The sequence below is a fragment of the Pocillopora verrucosa genome, chromosome 8 (assembly GCF_036669915.1).
Source record: "Pocillopora verrucosa isolate sample1 chromosome 8, ASM3666991v2, whole genome shotgun sequence".
In the NCBI taxonomy this organism is placed as follows: Eukaryota; Metazoa; Cnidaria; class Anthozoa; order Scleractinia; family Pocilloporidae; genus Pocillopora; species Pocillopora verrucosa.
In genome coordinates this window covers 11,192,517-11,213,580 of record NC_089319.1, presented here as the reverse complement: position 1 = coordinate 11,213,580, position 21,064 = coordinate 11,192,517, and the positions used below count along the sequence as shown (strand labels likewise).

At 36.2% G+C, this 21,064-nt stretch overlaps 1 protein-coding gene across 2 annotated transcripts; it reads right to left on the bottom strand.

Moving 5' to 3' along the window:
* Nucleotides 1-220: 220 nt before the first annotated feature.
* LOC131779205 (electroneutral sodium bicarbonate exchanger 1) lies at nt 221-19,075 on the bottom strand. Of its 2 annotated transcripts, none has more exons than XM_059095732.2 (17): nt 18,915-19,075; nt 18,540-18,612; nt 16,252-16,380; nt 12,808-13,116; nt 12,169-12,548; nt 11,243-11,488; nt 10,412-10,486; nt 9,624-9,793; nt 9,164-9,338; nt 8,103-8,711; nt 7,080-7,358; nt 6,224-6,402; nt 5,783-5,855; nt 5,311-5,379; nt 4,440-4,613; nt 3,733-3,939; nt 221-3,007 (listed from the first exon to the last, which is right to left on the bottom strand). In XM_059095732.2, exons 1-17 carry the CDS (start codon nt 18,942-18,944, stop codon nt 2,558-2,560), a joined length of 3,627 nt encoding a protein of 1,208 aa, XP_058951715.2. In that variant the 5' UTR covers nt 18,945-19,075; the 3' UTR covers nt 221-2,557. The 2 variants fall into 2 exon arrangements, with proteins under 2 accessions (XP_058951715.2, XP_058951716.2); XM_059095733.2 differs by lacking the exons at nt 18,540-18,612; nt 18,915-19,075 and adding exons at nt 16,517-16,595; nt 16,668-16,723.
* Nucleotides 19,076-21,064: the final 1,989 nt, after the last annotated feature.

Here is a 21,064-nt window from a genome sequence, read left to right as displayed (position 1 = left end):
CTGTTATTTCTATCTGCTTGCAAAGTTCTTTATATGCGTTATCTTTTCTTTTGACTTTTTTTTTGGTTCTATTGCTGTGCTAATTTAATAAGCACCGCCCTCCCCCTGCTCCTTTTCGCCAAATTTTCATTAAGTGCTCGGGTGATTGTTCGAATTATTCGAGGAAATGTAACACTTATCAAAATATGTTATTGAATAATCTAGTCTCAAAATATTCTGGTTATCATGTGAATGTGTGAACTTTATTTGATTTCCAGAAACACTTACACAAATTGACAATAGTTTAGCAGATAAGTTATGAACAAAACTTTTGAATGACATATCACGTTCACTTACGGGCAATTTTGTAGCTTCTTTAAATTATTTGTCAAACTCGTGTTGCTTCTTGACAAAATTATTCTCTAAGTTGTTTACAACTGGAAAACAAAAGACAATGAACTGGTTCCCAAATGCACGCAATTATGATCACATACTTAAATCTTGTGAATTACACAATACACAGATTTTTGTTGAGGTAACCTCATTAATTACAAACTAATTTTAACTTGCTGTGTTTTTACAATAAATATTTTGACATTACAATACTTTTTACATACATTTCTAAAAGTTTGGAATATGTGTAGTGAATAAAGCTTGTCTATAGTATAGTTAAAAATTCATGGAGGTTTAAAATTTTAGTGATCAGATTGGTTTTATGATCATCCGAAATTGAGGAAAATAAAAAAAATACATTTACTATTCCAACTGATTAAGACAATTTTAAACCAAAATGACGAAGTGAAATGTATATCATCGTTAAACTTTATTCTTGGTTCAAAGCCTATTTATGAAGTGTATTTTGTTCAAATGAATTCGCATTCATTACTATAAGCAGCAAGAAATGATGACAAAATTTGAACCAAGAGAGAAGTTCAACAACATCAGGTATAACCTAGAGGATGATAATTACTGCATGAGCAACTTACATAAAACATTCTCAAATGTCACTTATCAAAAATCTATGGCTTAAGCCTACAGTGCTCTTAGTACTATTACTAAAATATAAGGTGAACATAATTGCAAGATCAATTTCATTGATGTTATCACTGACTGAAAACCATAAAAATCAGTACATTAAGTTACAAAAGCAAATATTTGATTAAGAGTAAATTACTGTCAAAAAGGATTCATACTTTAAGTGGTACACCATGACTGGAAAATCAAATGCAAAAGATTGAAAGTACGCCCACAAACACTGAAAAAAATTCTACTACAAAGTTACAAAATTGGACGGTTCCTCTTAAATTATAGCATTAAGCTGGAATAAATACCTTCTATTGAAAGTCACAAATACAAGATTGTCACAAATTTAATTCACATTAACTTAAGTTTCAAAATAAATTCCTTCAGTAACCATTAGTTTGGGTCATTTTATCCTGAGTAACTGAAAGAAATCTCAAAATGAAGGGAAACTTTAAGTGAAAAAATATGGCTTGAGCCTGAGGGTGAGGTCTGAGTTTGCATTGTCACAGACGTCTTGTGAGAGAAAGAAAACCATGATTGAGAGGCTGAACTAACAAAAGCTAGAAACAATTATTAAGAGGACCCGCCTCTGCTTTGCCTTATTTACTAAAAATACAAAAATACTGAAATTTATTAGTTACAGCAAAAACTGCTACACAACACTGTTTGTTGTCTCTGCTGGAAAGGCTTGTTTGTTTGTTTGTTTATTTGTTTTATGGATATCTTTTTATTTTACCACCTTGACAGCTTATTTATTAAATATAACTTACAACCCAATGTAAGTACTCACCATTTGTGCTTAAAAGCCGGCCAAATACAATTCTTATCAACAACTAAAGTTATTCTCCACATAAAGCCTTTTTCTTAACTGCTATATCTACCTTAATTATAGTTTTTTTAAAGAACGTGAATTCTCAAGCAATCTTAACAGACAAAGTTTGATTTATCACAAAGCATTCTTGATGCTGTTTTCCACCTAAATTTATATATCATCTTTCAGCCCACACACAAAGTCTGATGAATTTTTGAGACAAACGTTTCTATTCAGAGATCATTATGTGAAGAAATTGCCAAATGTCAAAATCTTTTTCAACAGATAATTAAATTTCCCAGGGAGTTCTAATTCAATTCCAACTCTTAGAACAGATCTTATGGATTTTTTTAACCACACATAACTTGTCACATCAAAAGATCTCTTTCCTATACAGCTTTTTCACCTTTATGTTTGAATACAGCCTTCAATTAAAAATCAGAATTTTTTCATCAATTAATGCAGTCAATAAACATTGCCACGTCCAAAGAGAAATCTGGAGTTTTAAAATTTTATAAAATTGAAAATTCACCGTTGCTATGTAAACATGCATGCACTTCAACTTATGTCTGTTACTGGAGATACTAATTAAATACATTGGGTTGCTGCTGTCTATTTCAACCTCAAAGTGTGCCATTTTATGCAATTGAACCTGCCTTTTAATCATGTATGCGTACTAATATGTTGTCATGTGACCAACAATACTGGCATTACATGAATACCAGAATTCATGCAAGAAACAATCTAAACAGGATTTTCCGCATCACCAGGAGTTTGCTTGTCATCTTCACCAGCTACAGTGCTGCCAATTTCATTCAACTCAAGTAATGATTTCTGTATCTCCTCCATGTCAATAACAATATCTTGCTTGTCCTCATTTATTGTAGAAAGCTTTCTTCCCATTTCAACATCACTTCCTGCATCTTCACCATTTTCCTTCTTCTTTTCAAGCATCCACAGTCCCTCTTCGTCAGCTGATCCTTCACGATCTCTCTTATGACGATGGTGCCTATTTTTGTGATGGTGTTTGTGTTTATGCTTGGATTTGTCACCAGGTTTGCCTTTTCTGCTTTTTGCTGTTGTTCCATCCTTGACAAACTGTTTCCACAGTGAGCTCCTGCACATCTCCTCTGAGATATTCATTGGTGCTACAACATTTGCAGTGCCATTTAACTCCTTTCCATCAGTGAGGGCCTGAAAAAAGGTTTAAAATGTAGAATTTACTGAACAGGGAAACACATCACAAACAAACTTTTAAATCCTTCAGTCCCAATGTCCAACAGAAGGAAATGTTGCAGGTCTTAGTTCATTTTTGATTTTTTATCTCTGAGTTTTAATCATGGAGAACAAGTAATTTTACATCTGTAAATATTCAAAATGAAAGGTTCTCTTTTTTCCCATTGCTTACTTAAGCATGAAACCAATTGTTGCTTTGCCTTGTATACAGAGAAAATAAGTCAAAATGGAAATCAACTGTCACACACACAGACTCTTTGCATGTCTACAGGTAAACAAATCAGGTCAAGATGGCCCTCGATAACTACCAAAAGCACCAATCACCATCACTAAAGTGTGGTAGTTTTTTCAACAGGATTAGCATATAAAGGAATTTGAGACTCTCAATCTACACAGTAAACACTATCTGCTTTACTGAGAGAAATTTGCAAGAGCAGAAACACAGCACTAATACACAGCACCCTTACCATCAGCACAGCTGTCTACCTTACAAGGATAGGGAGGAGTTTAATATCAAATTCATAAAACAGGTACATCATGAACCCATGCAAAAAGTAGGCTTGGCTTTTACTGGCTCCACCGAGACTAATCAATACTTACCAAGGGTGACTTACATGGAAAAGATAATATCATGCAAAACTTACACCATATACACCACTATGTAAAGATTAGCTTATATTCACCTTTTTGCCATCAGTTTCATCACAATGATTAAAACCGTCCTCATCATATTCATCCTCATCAGAATCATAGTCATCATCCTTCTTTTTTGCTGCCTCATCAGCTTGCTTCTTTTTGATGCTCTCTGGCATCAAGTCATCCAACACTTCAAGTTCATGGAGGTTGAAAATCTTCTCCATGACTTTACGTACAGCAACCAACATCAATACCTGTTAACCAAATGGAAAGGTTTTCAGAGTCTTTTATAGCAGCCAAAACATGTGAAAAAATGGTTCCTAAAATAGAAGCGCTTGACCATGTTGCAGTGGGTCTCTTAAGTAATAGAAGACATCAAAATGTGGTAAGAACATCAGAGACAAACTTGGCTGCCCCTTGTGTGCCACTTTTTTTAAGGTTACCACATTTTGATGACTTTAACCTATCAACCTATCTGTGACCTACTAATTAACAGAGGTATGACAACATTACAACACTGACAATGCAATGCAAATTTTAATCACCATGCAAAAAGAGAAAGGTAATTTACATCACAAATAACTAGGTTTACAATATTTGTTAAATATCGTATCGCCTCATTCACAATCCTAACCCCTTGGACAGAGCACATCAATATACTAAAATAGTAAGAAAATTATAAATTGGCGGTACATACTCTTTCATTGACTGATAAAAAAGTTTTTCATTTTATATGCATAAAGCAAGTACAAACCATAACAGGGAAGATCAAGGCAGCATCAGTGGATTTGATGATCCACAGTACAGCCAAACAGAATAGCTGAATCAGTGTAAAGATATGGATTCTCTTGAGAGGAATTTGTCGCAGGAACATCAGATCAGGTTGATGCTTCACAGGCATAAACATGATCTTTAACCTATCAAAGAACTGTTGGCCAAAAGAAGAATCGCATCAGTAAATAATCAGATGATTTGGTGACCAAATATCTCAAGAATATGACTATGACCTCTTAAGTGGTATTTTAGTTTATACCTTTAAGCTACGCACATCTTTTTCAAAATTTGTTTGGTAAACAACATCTCCCCCTCGGCATTTTAATGAGGTTTTTGGTCCACTAGAAGACACCCTGTAGACTCTGCATTTTATGAGTGTGGGAATCAATTGAAAGGCTCAGAGCAAGAACAATCCCTTGATTTTTCGGCCATTTTTGAAAGTGTTCAGAAGTAGTTGTCAACTACTTCTGAACACTTTCAAAAATGGCCGAAAAATCAAGGGATCGTTCTTGCTCTGAGCCCTCCAATTATGGAGTCTCACACTCCCTTAAGCATTTTTAACAAGGTCGGCATTCTACTACATGAATCCTCCCAGTATTTTTGTTGGTCCATCATCAAGAACCAAACCCTGAATTTCTCCTTGAGTATTTAGGGGTGCCACCATAGATTCCTTTCAGTTTTGTCCTCAGCAAGCTGTAACTAGTCCTTAAATTACAGCACTATTTACATTTTCCCAACAATTCATGAGTATCCCTGAATCGTCCATGTCTTCAGGTTCTCTTAACAATAAACAGCCACTGCTTCATGTATCTCCCAGTACATTTAATCAATAGGCACAGGTTGGTACTAACCTGCAGTCCCCTAAGGGCTGAGAATCCCATGTAGAAGAAGAGACCAAAAAGAACAGGCATTGGAACAAACTATAGAAAAAAGGTGGCAAATTAAAAATGAAGCAATCAAATCCAGTATAACTTAACACATGGAAAAGATTAGAGCACATTATGATTGAGTGTCATGTGACCAACACAGAAGTAACCATAAATGCCAATCAGAGTAAGTGAAATTATCACAATGAACCAATGAAAGTTCAAAGTAAAGAAAATACCCCCCCCCCCCCATACACACACACACACGCCAACTGCTTATTTTGAGGGAAAACAGGAGTGACCATGTCATAATGAGTTTAGTTTTGATCAATTTCAACACTTCTTGAAACCTGCTGTTAGTATTACAAAAGCCAAATAAAACAAAATTTTCTTTAAATTGCATGCAAAAAAACAGGTTAAACATAAATTTAAGGGGAAGTTACAAAGAAACACAAACCTTAAGTATAGGAGCAATAAACACAGTCAGGCCAATCAAGATGAAAATGAATGTGCCAGTGATACGTTGCTCCCTGTTAGGTACATAACAAATGTACAGCTGGAGTTACTAGAATCTATTCATAGAGTGTTACATGTTGTTATCTATTACTACTATTCTTTGATGGGTTTGATGTATCTAGATCAATGCAACATGTAGCAAACGCTGTTTAAATATTGGAAAATTTAGCACTAAATGTATATCCAATGTATGTGTAAGCTGCAAAGCTGCAAACTAAAACCTCTACAAAAATTTCTTGCAACATAGTGGATCTACTTTCCGTCATTCACCACAACACCTTTCAGGCACCTTGCAAATGAATGCACCCCTTTCAAGTAACTTCATTTACTCTAAGGTATGTTCAAGAGCGTAATGTATTTGCATAATGACAAGCCAACATACCTCACACCAAGAAATTGTGCTTTCTCTCCAGGAGCTGTGCACTGAGATTCTACAAACAAACTCTGCACATGACCGACTGACAGAACAGTGGCTGCTACTACCCAGGGCAAACCCAGCAATGAACATATACCAATGATAATAGCCACAAGTAGAAGATCAAGATGATAACCTGCTCCTTTCTGTAAAGAGAAATAACATAATGAGAGTTTAATTACCAGTCTAATTGAAAGCACATACTTATTGCTGATTTGGTCCAAAATGTTAACCCATTGTTGGCAACATAACCTTGGTACTAAGTAATTTCAGATCAGTGAAATGCTAGGTAAAAGTTGATCTGTTTTGCCTAAGGCTTTTAAGTGTTCAGGCTTAGATTGTAATTAAAAAACCCATAGAGTTTGAGATCTAATTCAAGGTTTTTGTGGCTTATTTTGGCCTTGGGCTAGGATTCCTATAAGGTAGCATTGGTCTTAGACTAAAACACAGGGGATGGGTATTTGAACCTTGCCCAGCTGGAGTGGGGAAATTGAACCAGAAGTGTCAAATCTTTCCAGCAGAATACAAGTGTTTTACCTTAAACATGAAGGTATCCATAGGTAAAGAGTTAATTTTTGTGAGGGAGTGGCTCAAAAGTAAAGGTCTTCAAGGTCTAGTTATTAAAGGTTGGTCAATATGTAGAAAGTCACAGTTGCTGATTTTGCCTTTTATAAAAAAAATTGACCACTGAATCCAGCTTTGTGGGGGCAAATGTTGAAGCTTCATATTGATCTATGTCATTAAAATTTTACCAGACACTTTTAAGTTATTAAGTATTGTTTTTCAAGCAGGCACTAAAAAAGATATCTATCTATCTTCATACCTTGAGTTTGTGTTCCCGTCTGTTTACAATCAGTGCTGTAATTTGCTGATCCATGAAAACTAAGATAGTGGCTAGTAAGGCTGGGATTGCTGCGGCAGGGATGGTCCACACAGGGTTCTTACCCAAAGGTGGGATTATCCATCCTCTGGCTTTACTGTTTGTTGGCTCAAATTTCAATGGGATGTCAAGCTTAGGAGTGTTGACACCAAATGCCAAGTCCACACCAACCATAACCATGATACTGATCAAGATGGCAAAGTCAGAGATTACTGAGCGGACCTGTTGTGGGAAAGACACTAAAAATTTAGGTTATTAAAATTAGACATCACATCCTTGCTCAGGAAGCATAGGATAAACTATTTTGCAAGGGGTTTAAAAATGTTCTGATGTAATAATAATAATAATAATAATAATATAATAATAATGGTTTATCAACAGATCCATCAGGTAGAAGTAGGATTAACAGAAAAGAAATTAGAGTAAAACCAACTAATCACTCTGTACTCTATTAAATAAAAAAATTCCTTGAAAGTCTTAAAAAGGTTCAATCTATAATCTTTACAGTTTCTAATAGATTCTGGTAAATTGTTCAATAGCTTCGATGCGTTATCTTGGAAAGTGCTGTTTTTGGTTGGGACCACTAATCTAATTGAATTGCTTAAGCATCAGACTGAGTAAAAGTGATGGACTGTGAAAAGTTCATTAAGAGCCAAAAGGTAATTATTTTGAGCAGATTAACTGCTGACATGTTATCAAGAAGCCTGCAGAACTCCAGCTGTCACCAGCTTTTTTTGAAATCCTGATATTTTGGAGCAAATATCTAACATCATCTTTACCATGACAAGATTTTGCCACAGTTTGAGACAAGACCAAAAAGAACAAGATATTGGGCATTCTTATCACTTATGATGCAGTGACTGATTCAGCCAAAACATGTGTATGTTTTGCCTTTGTCTTCCTATAAGGAGTTGATGCTCATGTACCTGTAGGACAGTCTGGAGCATAAAATGAAATGAAACTCACCTTTGTTGGGAAATAACTGCTGCTACGGAATTCCTTCAGTGAGACTGCCAGGAAGAAGGTTCCGAGAGAAAGGATGACAGACAGGAAAAACACATTATCATTGCATGCCGCACCCACAAGCTGACCACCATACCTTGCACAGTCTCCTATAGGATAGTCCAGGGGTGTTATGTTGTAGAAAGACGAGCTGTCTGTCATGTGATGATCTGATGAATCTTCCTCTCCCGGATAACATAAACAGCTATGATTAGTTATGTAACCTTTAGTCACTGGGCTATCATGCAATACATGGAACAACTTCTTGAAGCCCTCAACAATGAAGATCAACGCAATTAAAGTGGCAAATGACTCTTCTGTGAAACGGGTGAAGTATCGCACAAGTGCACTAGCATCTGTTACCACGAGGATAAAGCAGTACAACATCGTCCATATGCCAATCCATAAACGGAACGGCATGTAGTCGAGGCCAAATTTATCACAGAATGTATAAAGAATTTCTTCGAACACTAACATAGGCCCAGTGGCACCCAGAATAATAAGTGGTTGACCACCAAATACGGAGAAGAGGACTCCACCAATTCCACCAGCAAGAATTTGCTCCATGGCAGCCTAAAAATTTAGGAGAGGTAGTAAGAGGAGAGAGAATTTAGGATAGGTTACCTGGACAATTCCTGAAAGCAAGAAATTGGAAACATGCCTATTTAGAGCTTTGGAGAGAAAAAATATATACATGTAGCTATGAGGAAAAAAATGTGTAAAACAGAAGGAAAAATCAACTGAAACAGAAAACGTTGAGCTGCTGAAGCAAACTAGTTTGTTCCCAGACATTACATATATAGCATTTAAAGAAAGGTAACCTACAGTATTTTTATTCAATAGCAATAGTAAGCTTATTTTATTTAATTTTTGTTAAACGACAGCAATCAGCAACTATATATTTTTTTTTCAAATAATGATGAAAATGAGCAAAATTGACCATGTTTCATACCAAAATGCTTTGCAGTAGCAACCAAAAAGGAACATATAGCAGTAAAACAGCTGCATTATCAGTCACATCTTACCATGTTCTTCCCTGTCTTTGTGCCCATCAAACCCCCAAATGTAATAATTGGTGTGAGACAAGCAAAGTAAATGAAGATGATTGATGCGATGCATTGAGGGTTGAGGGCATCTTTAAAATCACTCCAGTACCAAGGAGCACGACGTCTAATGTCAGCTATAAGACCACCACATAACCTGTCAGAGAAATAAAGAATGACTCCCAGTTATTGCAAAAAAAGACTAGGAAGACTAAAAAAAGACTAAACACTCTAAGAAACTACCCAATCAGATCTGATTGGAAAGTTTGGTTCATTTGAGGCTTAATTCTTTTAGCTGATATTTCAATCTTGGGATTAAGAGGTTTAACCTTCAATTGGGTTTTAGATCCTTTTTTTTACAGTCTAATCACCCAACTGTCAGGCAAAACATGATGCATCAAATTCTCTGCATTGTTTTTTGTACCAGTCATTATCTCCCTACCTTCCTGTTTTCTGAAGTTGTTCCTCTCTGTCTCCTGCAGGATCATGTTCTTCCACTTCTCCACCACCTCCAGACTTCACAGTCTCAAGACGGTTTCCCTGGCATGGAACAGCATCTGGGGGCTCAATGCGGATGGATGGATCCCATTCACCAGGTGGCAACACTGTAACCTGAAATCACAAAATAAAAAAGTATTCTCCAAGATATGAAATGAAAGGATAAGTGTTTCCTTAGAGTTGTGATGGTTGGGTCAAATGTAAGGTGACATAAATTATTGACACAGTGAACAAGACTATAACCAAGAGAAGCATGGCAAATGGCGTTAATTTATATTTATGGGCATCAATTGTGACAATGCCTATATTAACACATACAGACACACTAAAATTTTTCAAATCAAGATGTTTGCTATTGAGACAAGTGATGTTAGACTGTGCAAGGAATTAGAGATATAACAAATATGTTGTTTGCTCCATTTTATCCACACAGTCAGAATGAAATAAGATAAGATCACCAAATTTAAACATCAATTCATATCCATTCCTCCTTAAGCTCCAAATTGTTCAATAAGCTACCTTTTCCACCATACCCCCAACAATGACAAGACTGTTAATCCAAAGCTAATAATATTCCATCAGTATATGGCTGGTCTAATCAGAGAGGAATACCAACCAAATGCCAGAGGAGGTATCAAGGTAAAAGAGCACTACAAGACAGGGAGGATTGGGAAAAACTCATGACTAACTACTAACAGCAATTGGATGATGAAGATATTGTTGTTAAATTACCTGCATTAAAAACTCATCAATTCCAGCCAACAAATCCTCGCGGCAATGTGCTTTGTAGGCTACTTCATGGAAAATCTACAAAATAAACAAAGAGGTTAAAATTGAAATAAAAAATGCTTATTTCAATTAATCAGGTTAAAATTATTTCAAAATTGTTTCAATTTCACTTTTCCTTATTTAAGAACTATGGTTATGTATCTAGAAAAAATAAAAATTTGAATCAAACTAAATATAATCCACTCGCACCTGGATTCATTTTGAGCTATAACATGTCTGTGCACTCAAATCAAATTTCCCAAATTTGAATTCCATCAGATAAAATACAAAGCCATGTTTTTCCTTATTTAATTAACCAATGTCTTAAAAATGTGTAGTTTCAGGTTGGATTTAGTATCACAGGCAATAATGTATGGATACACATTTTGCACTATTACAGGGCTGAGAAAGCGAGGTATCTCAAGTTAGAAACACTCACAACAGGAATTTAAACCAAGTTTGGCATTTTTTAAACCCTTTAATCTTTTGGGGTGATTAGTATGTAATTTCTCATTAAGGTTTCACTTCTGAATCAAATCTTAGACTCTTGAGAAATGAGGAAATGATCGTAAACTTGAAAAGCTTTTGATTTTTCACTAAATTCTCCTTAAATGGTTTTCACTACTGCCCAAGTAGTGCACATTACTGTGAGGATCACTTTCATTCATATAAATTCTCCTTGTCGTTGCCATAGGAAATGTATAAAGAACAGCATGGAGAATATACATGCTGATGTCAGGGTGTAAAGGGTTAATTAGTTAGTCCAGCTTTAGAGCACGATATGGACAACATTACCTCATCTGACATCAATGTCCCAATAGCACGTCCAACTTCCATGTACCTTCCTGGTGTACCAGGTGGTCCTAACATGAGAAATATAAACCTTGATGCTACTGGAACTTCAGTGAGGTCACCTAAAAGTGATGCATTCTCCAGACGTACAAATGCTGTCACTGGCTTCTTTATGACATCCATCTCACCAACTAAGACATTGGAAGCCTCAGCACCCTGGGGAATCTTCTTCATAAAGTTGGCATCAAACTGGAAGGGAAATTTTCTGATTATCTTGATGATAGAAACTCAACACTTAATAGGTGAGTGCATGTGGATCAACACAACCAGAGTGTTGCTTAATTCCCTTTTACCACCATAAGTGACCAAGACAAAATTTCTCCTTACAATATCAATACAAAATCAAGCAGAAAATTGATAAGAATGAAGAAAAATAGCAATTAGGGGATTATTAATTGATCCAATACCAATTTCTCCCCACTAACATCATAAGAATGGTATGCAAATGGTTTGGAGAATTACAAATGAAATCTTGGGAGTAAAGGGCTTAGTGTTTCAACTCTTTTTGGTTTCAAAACAACAAAGCATTGAAGGATCATAGCATGATGACCTTAGTTACTTCACCTAGAAAAGTTTTCTTTATAATTATTTTTATAGGTACATGAAGCTAAACAGTCCACATGGACAGTGTGGTGGTTGACCCTTGACCTTTTACAGACTTGACATCACATTTTTCAATAAATGTAGCTTATTAGAATTTCAAATATCTGGAACAGGTAAGAAAAAAGTTAAACTAAACCACTTCTGAGCAAGGAAGGAATCTTTCAGGTAAAAAAAAATACAATATTGGGCAGACTTGCCATCAGAATAAAAAATATGGCTTTTCATGGTTTTTGAGTGTAACAGCTAAGAAAAAAGGGTAAACCAACCGCTTCTAAGCAAGTCTCGGAGTCTATCTTGTTAAGACCTGCATCACCATTAACACCACTCTCTTTCCCTTTTCCCACCAAGTCTGCAGCTGATGGCAAATGTGGGAACTCTCCATCATATCTGTCTTCCTCGTTCACCACCTCTAAATTCTTTGGAGCAGTTGTCTTATGGGATGAATCAGATCTTTTGAACATGTCACCAAAGCCTGCAGATGAGCCTTTCTTTGCAAATGATCCAAAGCTACTGATTGGGTTGGAGTTCTTCTTCTTTGTTGTTTTGTTTCCCTGATGACGCTTCTTCTTTAAGATTGCATCACGTACTTGCTGCCTGTTGTCCTGATCCAATTGATTTTTATTCACCAGATCATCAAGGACAAGATCTGAAAAGAAAAAGATCGTTTAATTTCACAAGAGTGTTTACAGTACTTAATAAAAATGATTTAATGAAGTACAGTAAACACTTAACGACTACACATCCTTGTTAAATAGCTGAACCAAACTCCTGGTGAATCATGGTGAATGTTAACCTGATGATTTTCTCTGTCCTTATTTGGAATGGCTTGACATGAAAGAAACACATTCTTTACAATTAACTAGAGTACATGTTTTAGTTGTTTAAAGCTCTGAGGAGACACTTACCAGCAATTTGAGATAAATTATTTGCATTCATGTCCAAAAGTACTGTTCCACGCAAAAGTGCACTTCTCAACTCAAACAGACTGTACAGTGAAAGAGTGCCGACATGCGGCTTACTCCAACGATTTCCTCCTTCTTCCACATCCTCCTCAAATTTCAACCACCGAGCCATTTCCCTCCACTCCTCATTCCCCTCTTTATCACCCTGGTATTCCAGCAATTCTGTGAACATTTTGTGTTGCTCTTGGTCAGCTTCTTCTCCACCAAGAATGAAGCGCACTTTGTCTGTTGGCAATGATGGTGTCCCTGCATCTAAAAACAAGCAGAATTTGTTTATGCTGAATTGTATAGGAGAAGAGGATTGATGAATGAAATATTTCAGCTACTGTCTAGTTTTCTAAATTACAAAAAGCTTGATTGGGGGAGAATTCACAACTGGATACTGCAAAGCTTATTCCACCTTTTCAGAGGCTAAAATAATAAATTATTACTCCCAATCATTTTGGGTGACCCTGTGGTGAATGACTGTAACAGAATTTCTCCATACAATATCAATACAATATCAAGCATGAGAATAAGGAAAAATAGCAATTAGCAGACTATTGGCTGATCCAACACCAAGTTCTCTAAACTAACATCATAAGAATCGTATGGCAGAAAGTAAATAGAATTACTCGTGAGATCTTGGGAATGAACGAGTTAACATAATGGAGCAGTGTGTGTGTGTATCTATGACCAATGTTCTTGTCCACTCTAGATGTTTAGAAATCAATGCTGGATGTTGCTCAAAACAACACCCCTTTACTAAGCTTTGGTGTCAACAAATTGAAACTGGTTCTTTCAGAATATCAGTGAATTGAGGTTTAGTAAATTAAATGCATAACAACACACCACTTTCCATTTTTTAATACTTGTCAGGCCAAATATCATGCCAATATTCTGTGCCATGTGTGATTTTCACTTACAACAATAGCTAATAAATCCATGATCTGTGGAATTAAGTTGAAGTACCTTCAATGTGAAACTATCAAACCCTGTCCAGTCAGCTGTTGCAAATAATTATAGATTTTCCTGCTTTTACTTCATCAATACTTCAGACAAGCAACATTTTAACACCAATTTCTCTTGGGAGCTTTTGGGGTTTTCATTAGGAAAAGTTGTGAAAAGAGAGTAGTGTGAAGTACCAGAAAAACATTCTCTGCCTCTGAAGGAAAAATAGCTCAAACCCTTAAGACTTAGCTTGAGAAATCTGCATAGTAGCCAAACAATTGTCTGATCTTGAATACCTGTTGAATTCTTTGCTCAGTTCCAGACAATGGTTTTTAAATCAGTGCACTTACACGATTAACTCTCTTTGACCAGCAAGTCACAATGGGACATAATAGAGCATTATACCATTGCTCACATCCATAACAATACTCTGTTTGGCGAGGAAAAAATAGGTCTAGCTAATGAGACAATAATGTCATGATAATGTTAATGTTTGTTTACGGCTGTTATATCCTGTCTGAAAGCATTTATTTCACCTTGGTATGCTTTTTGTATGTCCTTTGTACAGTGTTATCCCTTATTTTGAACACAGCTGGTAAAATAAATTTTCAAACCAGTAGAGTTATCCATTTACCTGTTAAATTTTCAAGAATTCCTAGCGATTTTTTGTATGAAGCTGTGATAAGAGGTACTAGATGTGATAAACATTTTACTCATTACTGCCTGAAAAGGGGGACCCTGGATGTGAAGAGCGAGATCATATTCTTATCTTAGGAATAACAGCTGTGTGTGCAAAAACATTAATTGTGCTCTTTTTCTCTGAATATCAATGACTTAGACTAAGATCAAGAATTCAAATTTGCTACAAGCTTATATCACAAGATTGTTCCATTAGAAAGAAGAACACATTAAGCATTGTAGAGAACCTGTTTAGAGCAGCAGTTCAATGAGGATGGAAATTCATTGAAATAAGTTTCTGTTTAAGAACGGCTGATCTTTATTATAGGTTAAACAAAATCTTTGTTTTTGTCAACTGAAGTAAGCACTTCATCTAAATCATCATTTAACCCCATGTGGAGGTTTTGAAACAACATAACAAAACACAAGTGTGTGGAAAGTGTGTTTGAACAAATTCAAGCTAAATATTGCTGACAGGATGAGACTTAGAATGAACAGTCAGAAATAGAACTACAGGGACCGAATGTTTAATTAACACAGGAGTAATTGTGAGTCTTTGAGATGTGGTTAATTGTCAACAGAGAACAATGTGTTAATTTATTCCAGTCAATTAACCTATGACCAAAATCTTCCTACTATTAAAAACACCACTGTAAATGCACAGCTTGGGCATAAATAGTATTTAAAAATTACACTGCACAGTTGTTACTGTGAATGGAAGTTCACAATTTGAAGGTCAAGTAATATTTAGCAAAGACGGATTGTACAAATAACCTGGCATTAGGTAATGAGGATGTAAACAGAGTTGATGTTAGCAAGAAGCTTTGTGAGTCGAACAACGCACAAAAATTGTGCTGTAACGTTCACGAAATAATTTTAGGTTCTGACATATTTCTTGAAAACTTATCAGTCTAGAGACTTCCTCAATAAGTAACCATATGGAAATTTTTTTCGAAATTCGCTGAGAAATAAAGGATTTCTGAATATCAAATTTGAACACACATACTGTAACAACATTGAACTGAAGGAATAAATTTGTTCCCCTGGGTTTCAAAAATACACATGCACAATTCTCTAGCTTTCGATGCAGTGATATTGGTGAATAGAGACTTCAATACAGACAACATTAATCATCAGTATTTGGTTTTTAACTGCTCTTTAAAATACTACGAAATAGGACCACTACTTGACCAGAGTGAATCGTATATAAACTGGTACATATATTGAAACGCATGCCTCACTTAATGGAACTTGAGTTGATAGCAAAATCGTCGCAGAAAAAGGATCGATATTATTAGCTAGAGAAAAATTACAATATGAGTTTGCACGCTGGGTTCACGGCACGAATTCGTGCAATTTTGGACTGACAATCATTACCAGCTCTCACGAAATATGAAACCTTAGTAATTCTTTGGCTTATCGATCGTTGCGTAATTTTCGATTGATTACTACAAGTTGCCAAAGTAAAAATAACAACAGCCCTAAAGCTCGTGACACGAGGATGATAATAAAACTTTTCTATAGAAAACAAGCAAAGCTTTTTGTAATGCTACTACAAATTTCTCTGAATAATATTTTATTCGCACCTTCAAAGGAAAATATGCATTCACGCGCTTATATGATATAAACACTACTCGTTATAAAGGTTTTCGCTTTTCTTTCCTACCCTCGTTCAAACACAAAAGAGTGAGCGATCCTTCGACAAATAAAAAAAAATTCGGGCAAATGTTACAATACGTAATATAGTACAAGCAGCTTAAAACAAAAACAAATTCTAACCTGATGAGAGTTCATCTTTGGATTCCAGTAGGGACCTGTGCCTGCGACGGTGGTGATGATGCCGCTGATGGTGGTGATGTTTCCTTTGTCGAAGAGGAATATGAACTCCAACATAGACCTGACGATGATCTGTAACAAAAATCACCATATTAAGATGTACGATCAAAAAGTAAAAATAGTACTCTTCACGGTAAAAATTGTAAAAAATTTCTGTACGCGGCTAGCGTGAGCGTTTCCGGAAAAAAATTCGATTATCCGCGCGTACTTTGATAGTCGAGCTCTCCAAAGTAGCCATTCCTACTGGATACCCCAGCGTCAACGGGTCCGGGAATACTATCGTAGCTCTAGGAGAAAGAACGAAAGTTATAATTTCTACCCAAAATGGGTGATCACAAAAAAAGTTCTTGGCTATTCACCGGTTGCCGGATCTCCATGATTCGACGGCCCTCACACTTTTTCTGTTTGGACCTCGATTACGTGCGCGTCGCGTTTTTATCCAGAGCTCAGGAAGACTGGGGCTAGTCGTGTGATATTTGCGTCAAGTGTTTATATCTTATTTGCACTTGCAAATAATTATAAATTTTGCAAAGTTTTAAACGGAAAATTTGTTGCGAAAGTTACTGATGCGGCCAAAAATTAAATAAAGAAGATTGAAAAGTTTTATTGTTTTCACTGAGTGAGTATTCAAGCGAAACCGTACCATTGTCAAAGCTCTTGCACGTGAACATCAAATGGCGATTGTATATTCGCGTTCCTTGCGCAGGTGGCATGGGACGAAAGCATTTACCTTCGACCCCATCAATTTCAGAAGTTTGGAGAAAGAAGGAATTTTTAGTTTAAGAAGTAAACTTTCTATCATTTTATGGAAGAAAAGGAAAACAGGTGAAATAACCCTTAAGGCCTTCAATAATGTCACGCGTAAGGAAGGGAACAAATTGTCGATCACCAGATTAAAGACTGAAAGAGTTTTCTCAGACTGTCAATTATCCCTTTGAAACTCATCCAGATATGTCCACCTATACAATTATACCATACAAAAATGTTTATGAGCACAGAAGATAATTTTTTGTTTTCCCATTTTCCTAGTGTCATTTACATGACGATAAATGTTAAATTAAATTAAAATGGGCGCGAGCTCAAATAATTTTCCTTCCTACATGGGAGGCAGTAAAGGCTCCTTCACTGGTCAACTTTGGGATTTTGAAATGTCTTTGCTTTAATGAAATCCATTTCTTTATAATTTATCATTATATTTTTTACTTGATCGGGTTTTGGTTGCTTTTGAAAAAAAAAAATTCCAAGGGTAGAACGAAGTAAGATTTGTAAAGCCGTAAGAGTGATATACGAAAGACTTACTCCGATTTATCTAAGCGCTATATCCCTCAATTTGCAAAAAGAACCATAAACTGAAGAAGTACTCCAACCAAAGTGTCAATATGAAATATTGGAGAGCAATCATAGAGCAACCACAGGATAAATAAACGCTCAAAACGACACTAATTAAATAGAATGAGCATTGCGGTACATTTTTACAAACAGAACAAAGACGCATTCTGATATAGCATATCTCCTAATTTGATAAACTTCTGCCGGATTCGGTAAGACACTGACGTCACAAATCTACGAAAGTTTTGTTTCCCGGAGGTAATCGATATTGAGCCAGCCACCTGGTGGAGTCTCGCGATACTCATAGAGCCGGGAGTAAGTCAATGCTTAAGCAGAAAATACCGCAATTGTCCGAGACTTGCCTTCGCAACGTTAGATCAAAATATAATTTATACAACGATGCAGAGGATAAAAATCGTGTCTTCGATCAATTAAGGAACAGGCAGTCGCTTTCAATATCGCTAGTCTCGTAGTTGTCAAGACGCGACGAAATAAATGTCTCCATGGAGTGATGTTGTGAAATGAATCGCGATTTCCTATGATTTGAAATATTCTGTAATATACGAAACAATACTAAACATAACCGCGTCATTTGTAATTGTTTGCGTAGTTCTCAAGAAGCCAATATCGAACATTTCTTTCTTCGTCCTGTTGCTACTGTATTAGCTTTAAAAATTCGCATTCTGCAAGACAAAAATAATCCCCTAAGCTCATATCTGCCAAAATTTTAATGAGATTTTTATAGAAAGAAAGGCTTCTAAAACAATCTTGAGCACTTAATAACTTGGAAGCGTTCCGTACTGGCAATCTGATCAATATTTTTCGACGACGAAATTATGTCTTCGCGATGATTATTCATAAATCCAAATTGACCCATCTCGGTGCTGCCAAGAGAATATTACCTTGAATTTCAACATCTTCAATCTGCGCATGAAAAACGTCCAGTGCATGAGGATCTACGGCAACTTCAGAGGCCTGAAATTAAGAAATGAAATGAACATCTGTCGGTTTCAAAAGAGCACACTATCACGGAACATACAGAAATACTAGGAGTACGGTTCAACAATATCACTGGTTCGGGAGATTTTATCGGATCTTTATGGTAATATCCTTCGAATTTAATAAAGAAATAGAAGATCAGAGACACTTAAAACAGTAGTTAGGTCTCTTTCAGAGCAAGTCAACTCCCTATCTCTTATTCCCGGCGTACGAACCGGAGAATGACTTCAAAGTTCTGGCCGCTTCCCAGTTGGAAATTATAAACAACTTCAACTTACCACTCTCGGCGGATATTCCTTCGACGTCATATTGCGCTATAACTGACCTCTCAAAACACTCTTTAGTTCATTTAAGTCAAGAAACTATGAACCTTCCAAGCAAGCGGTAACCTCGATTTTCAAAATCCGCCATTGGAAATGATTCTTTAAGGCTATGTGCAATCTTTTACGGTAGTCGGAGATGTCATTCACGAGAATAGCCCAATCAAAATTAAGCGTCACGCTAACAATTCATTTTGCTAATTTACCTACACGAAGAACAGCTTTTTGCATAACAAAGATGAGCACTTACTGCGTGCACAACAGGCAGGTAAAAACATATTAAATATTCATTTTTCTGGTCAGCTCACTTCGATTTGATCGTGCAAGGCATCAGTGGCATAAGATTAATGATCGGTTCCTGGCAAATGTTTAAAAGTTACTTGTTCCCAAAATGAGCGTTCATTTGATTTCACTATTTCTAGATCTGTGAAATTGCGAATTTTAACCAACGCTGTATTGACACCAAAACCGCTGAAAGATTACCTAAAAATTTTATTTTCAACGTTATTGGAGGACCTATTGAATGAAAGTGTGTGTACAGATATAAATAAATATCAGTAATGGTAAAAAAAAAACCGAGGTCTCGCATAGGCTATGTACGCTCGAGTTCAACTGATAACAAGTTGAAGTTTAAATGATATGCATCGAGCCTAACAAGAGAGTATTAGTTAAAGATCTTGTCAATTCAGTTTTTTTTCCAGACAGTGATAGTATATATTCGTCGCAAATACATCATGACAAGAATCTCATTATATATGCCCTTTTGTTTGTACCGAACTTTTTGTCTGTGAAAATTAGCGTAAAAAAAAAAACGAATATGTGTTGATATCTACTTTATCCGAAATGGATTATTAATTATGGTATTTCTCATTTTATCGCATGAATTTTCCATTACCCTTTCCCAGATATAAACGCTGCCTACCGGCCTAAGAAAATTACGTCGAGAAATATCCGTGCCCCAAAAGGGGAATTGATCGTAAAGTAAAGCGTACATTTTGTGGACTTTTTTTAGCTTCACTGAAAGATTTCAACTTCTTAAGTCGGTTTTGAAATGATGACAACCTCTTTCTTAACCGAAAAAAAACTAGTAATGTAGCACAAATGTAAACTGTGTCACGCAAGCTTTTGTGACACTCACAGCTTGCGTCGCTGAGTCATTCCGTGACCATCCCATTTTCCTCTTGATGCGTGCGATGAGATAAGCGTATCCACCTAAACTTTGTGACGTGAAATGGGTTCAAGGTTGAGATCATCGCGTGACTGCACAATATATCAATAAGAGCAACCACTCGAAGCTCATCAAGGCGTAACCTCTCATGTAACTTAAAAACAAAAACAACCACCTCCCAGTTGATTTGATGATACCTTTCTCTTACACCTTGAATTATATTACAGACAGAAATCCGACAAGTCTCGCCGCAAAGAACCTAATTTGAGACGGCAAGGAAAAAGCAAGTTACTGCACTGATCTCTCTCTGACGCGTTTCCTACAACAGGAGGTCTCAAGAAAAGCATTTGGGTCTAATACCGAATGACGTAAATCAATGAGGGATTTCACGCAGTTCGAATTCTTTCAGTTTGAAAAGCAGGATTAGTAAGTTGAGCCTAGCAAGCAAAGAGAGATGGGAAATCATTGTTCTTCTAAGCTCTCCTTTCGTTACCATGTCCAGGTTGACGCGGAATTTCAAAGTTGACAAACCAAAAGGTCTAAATAAGAAGACAGAGTTCATAAAAATAAAAATAAAAATAAAACAATAAGATAGCGTATACGTAAAGTTATAAGTCGATTTTTGCATTGAATGTCAATGTCAGTGAACACGCCTTAAGGGACACCCTAGTGGACTGAGTTGGTCAACCTGAAAGTGATAGCTTTCGGGTACTTCAAAAGTCGGGGAAGGAAAAAGAGTACATAATTGGTTTTTACAAATTTGGTGGTGACTCATCACTAATCCCTCTAAGCCTCTGAAGAGCTGTAGCTATCTCTCAAGGTACTATATTAGAGGAAGAGTAAAACTCGCTCATTGCCGCCTGTCTCACGGTAAGAGTTTTCATCAAATCATCTCAACGCAACATTAGTTCATTTTTCATTATCGTCATCTTTACAACTA

What these genes read in the sequence shown, in the direction of transcription:
- LOC131779205 (XM_059095732.2), bottom strand. Translation starts at nt 18,944, where the DNA reads ATGACGTCGAAGGAATATCCGCCGAGAGTG. An exon ending in CAAAGATGAACTCTCATCAG is followed by an intron (nt 13,117 to 16,251) that starts GTTAGAATTTGT and finishes GCTTGTTTTTAG; the next exon opens with ATGCAGGGACACCATCATTG. An exon ending in TTATTGCTCCTATACTTAAG is followed by an intron (nt 5,380 to 5,782) that starts GTTTGTGTTTCT and finishes TTTTTTCTATAG; the next exon opens with TTTGTTCCAATGCCTGTTCT.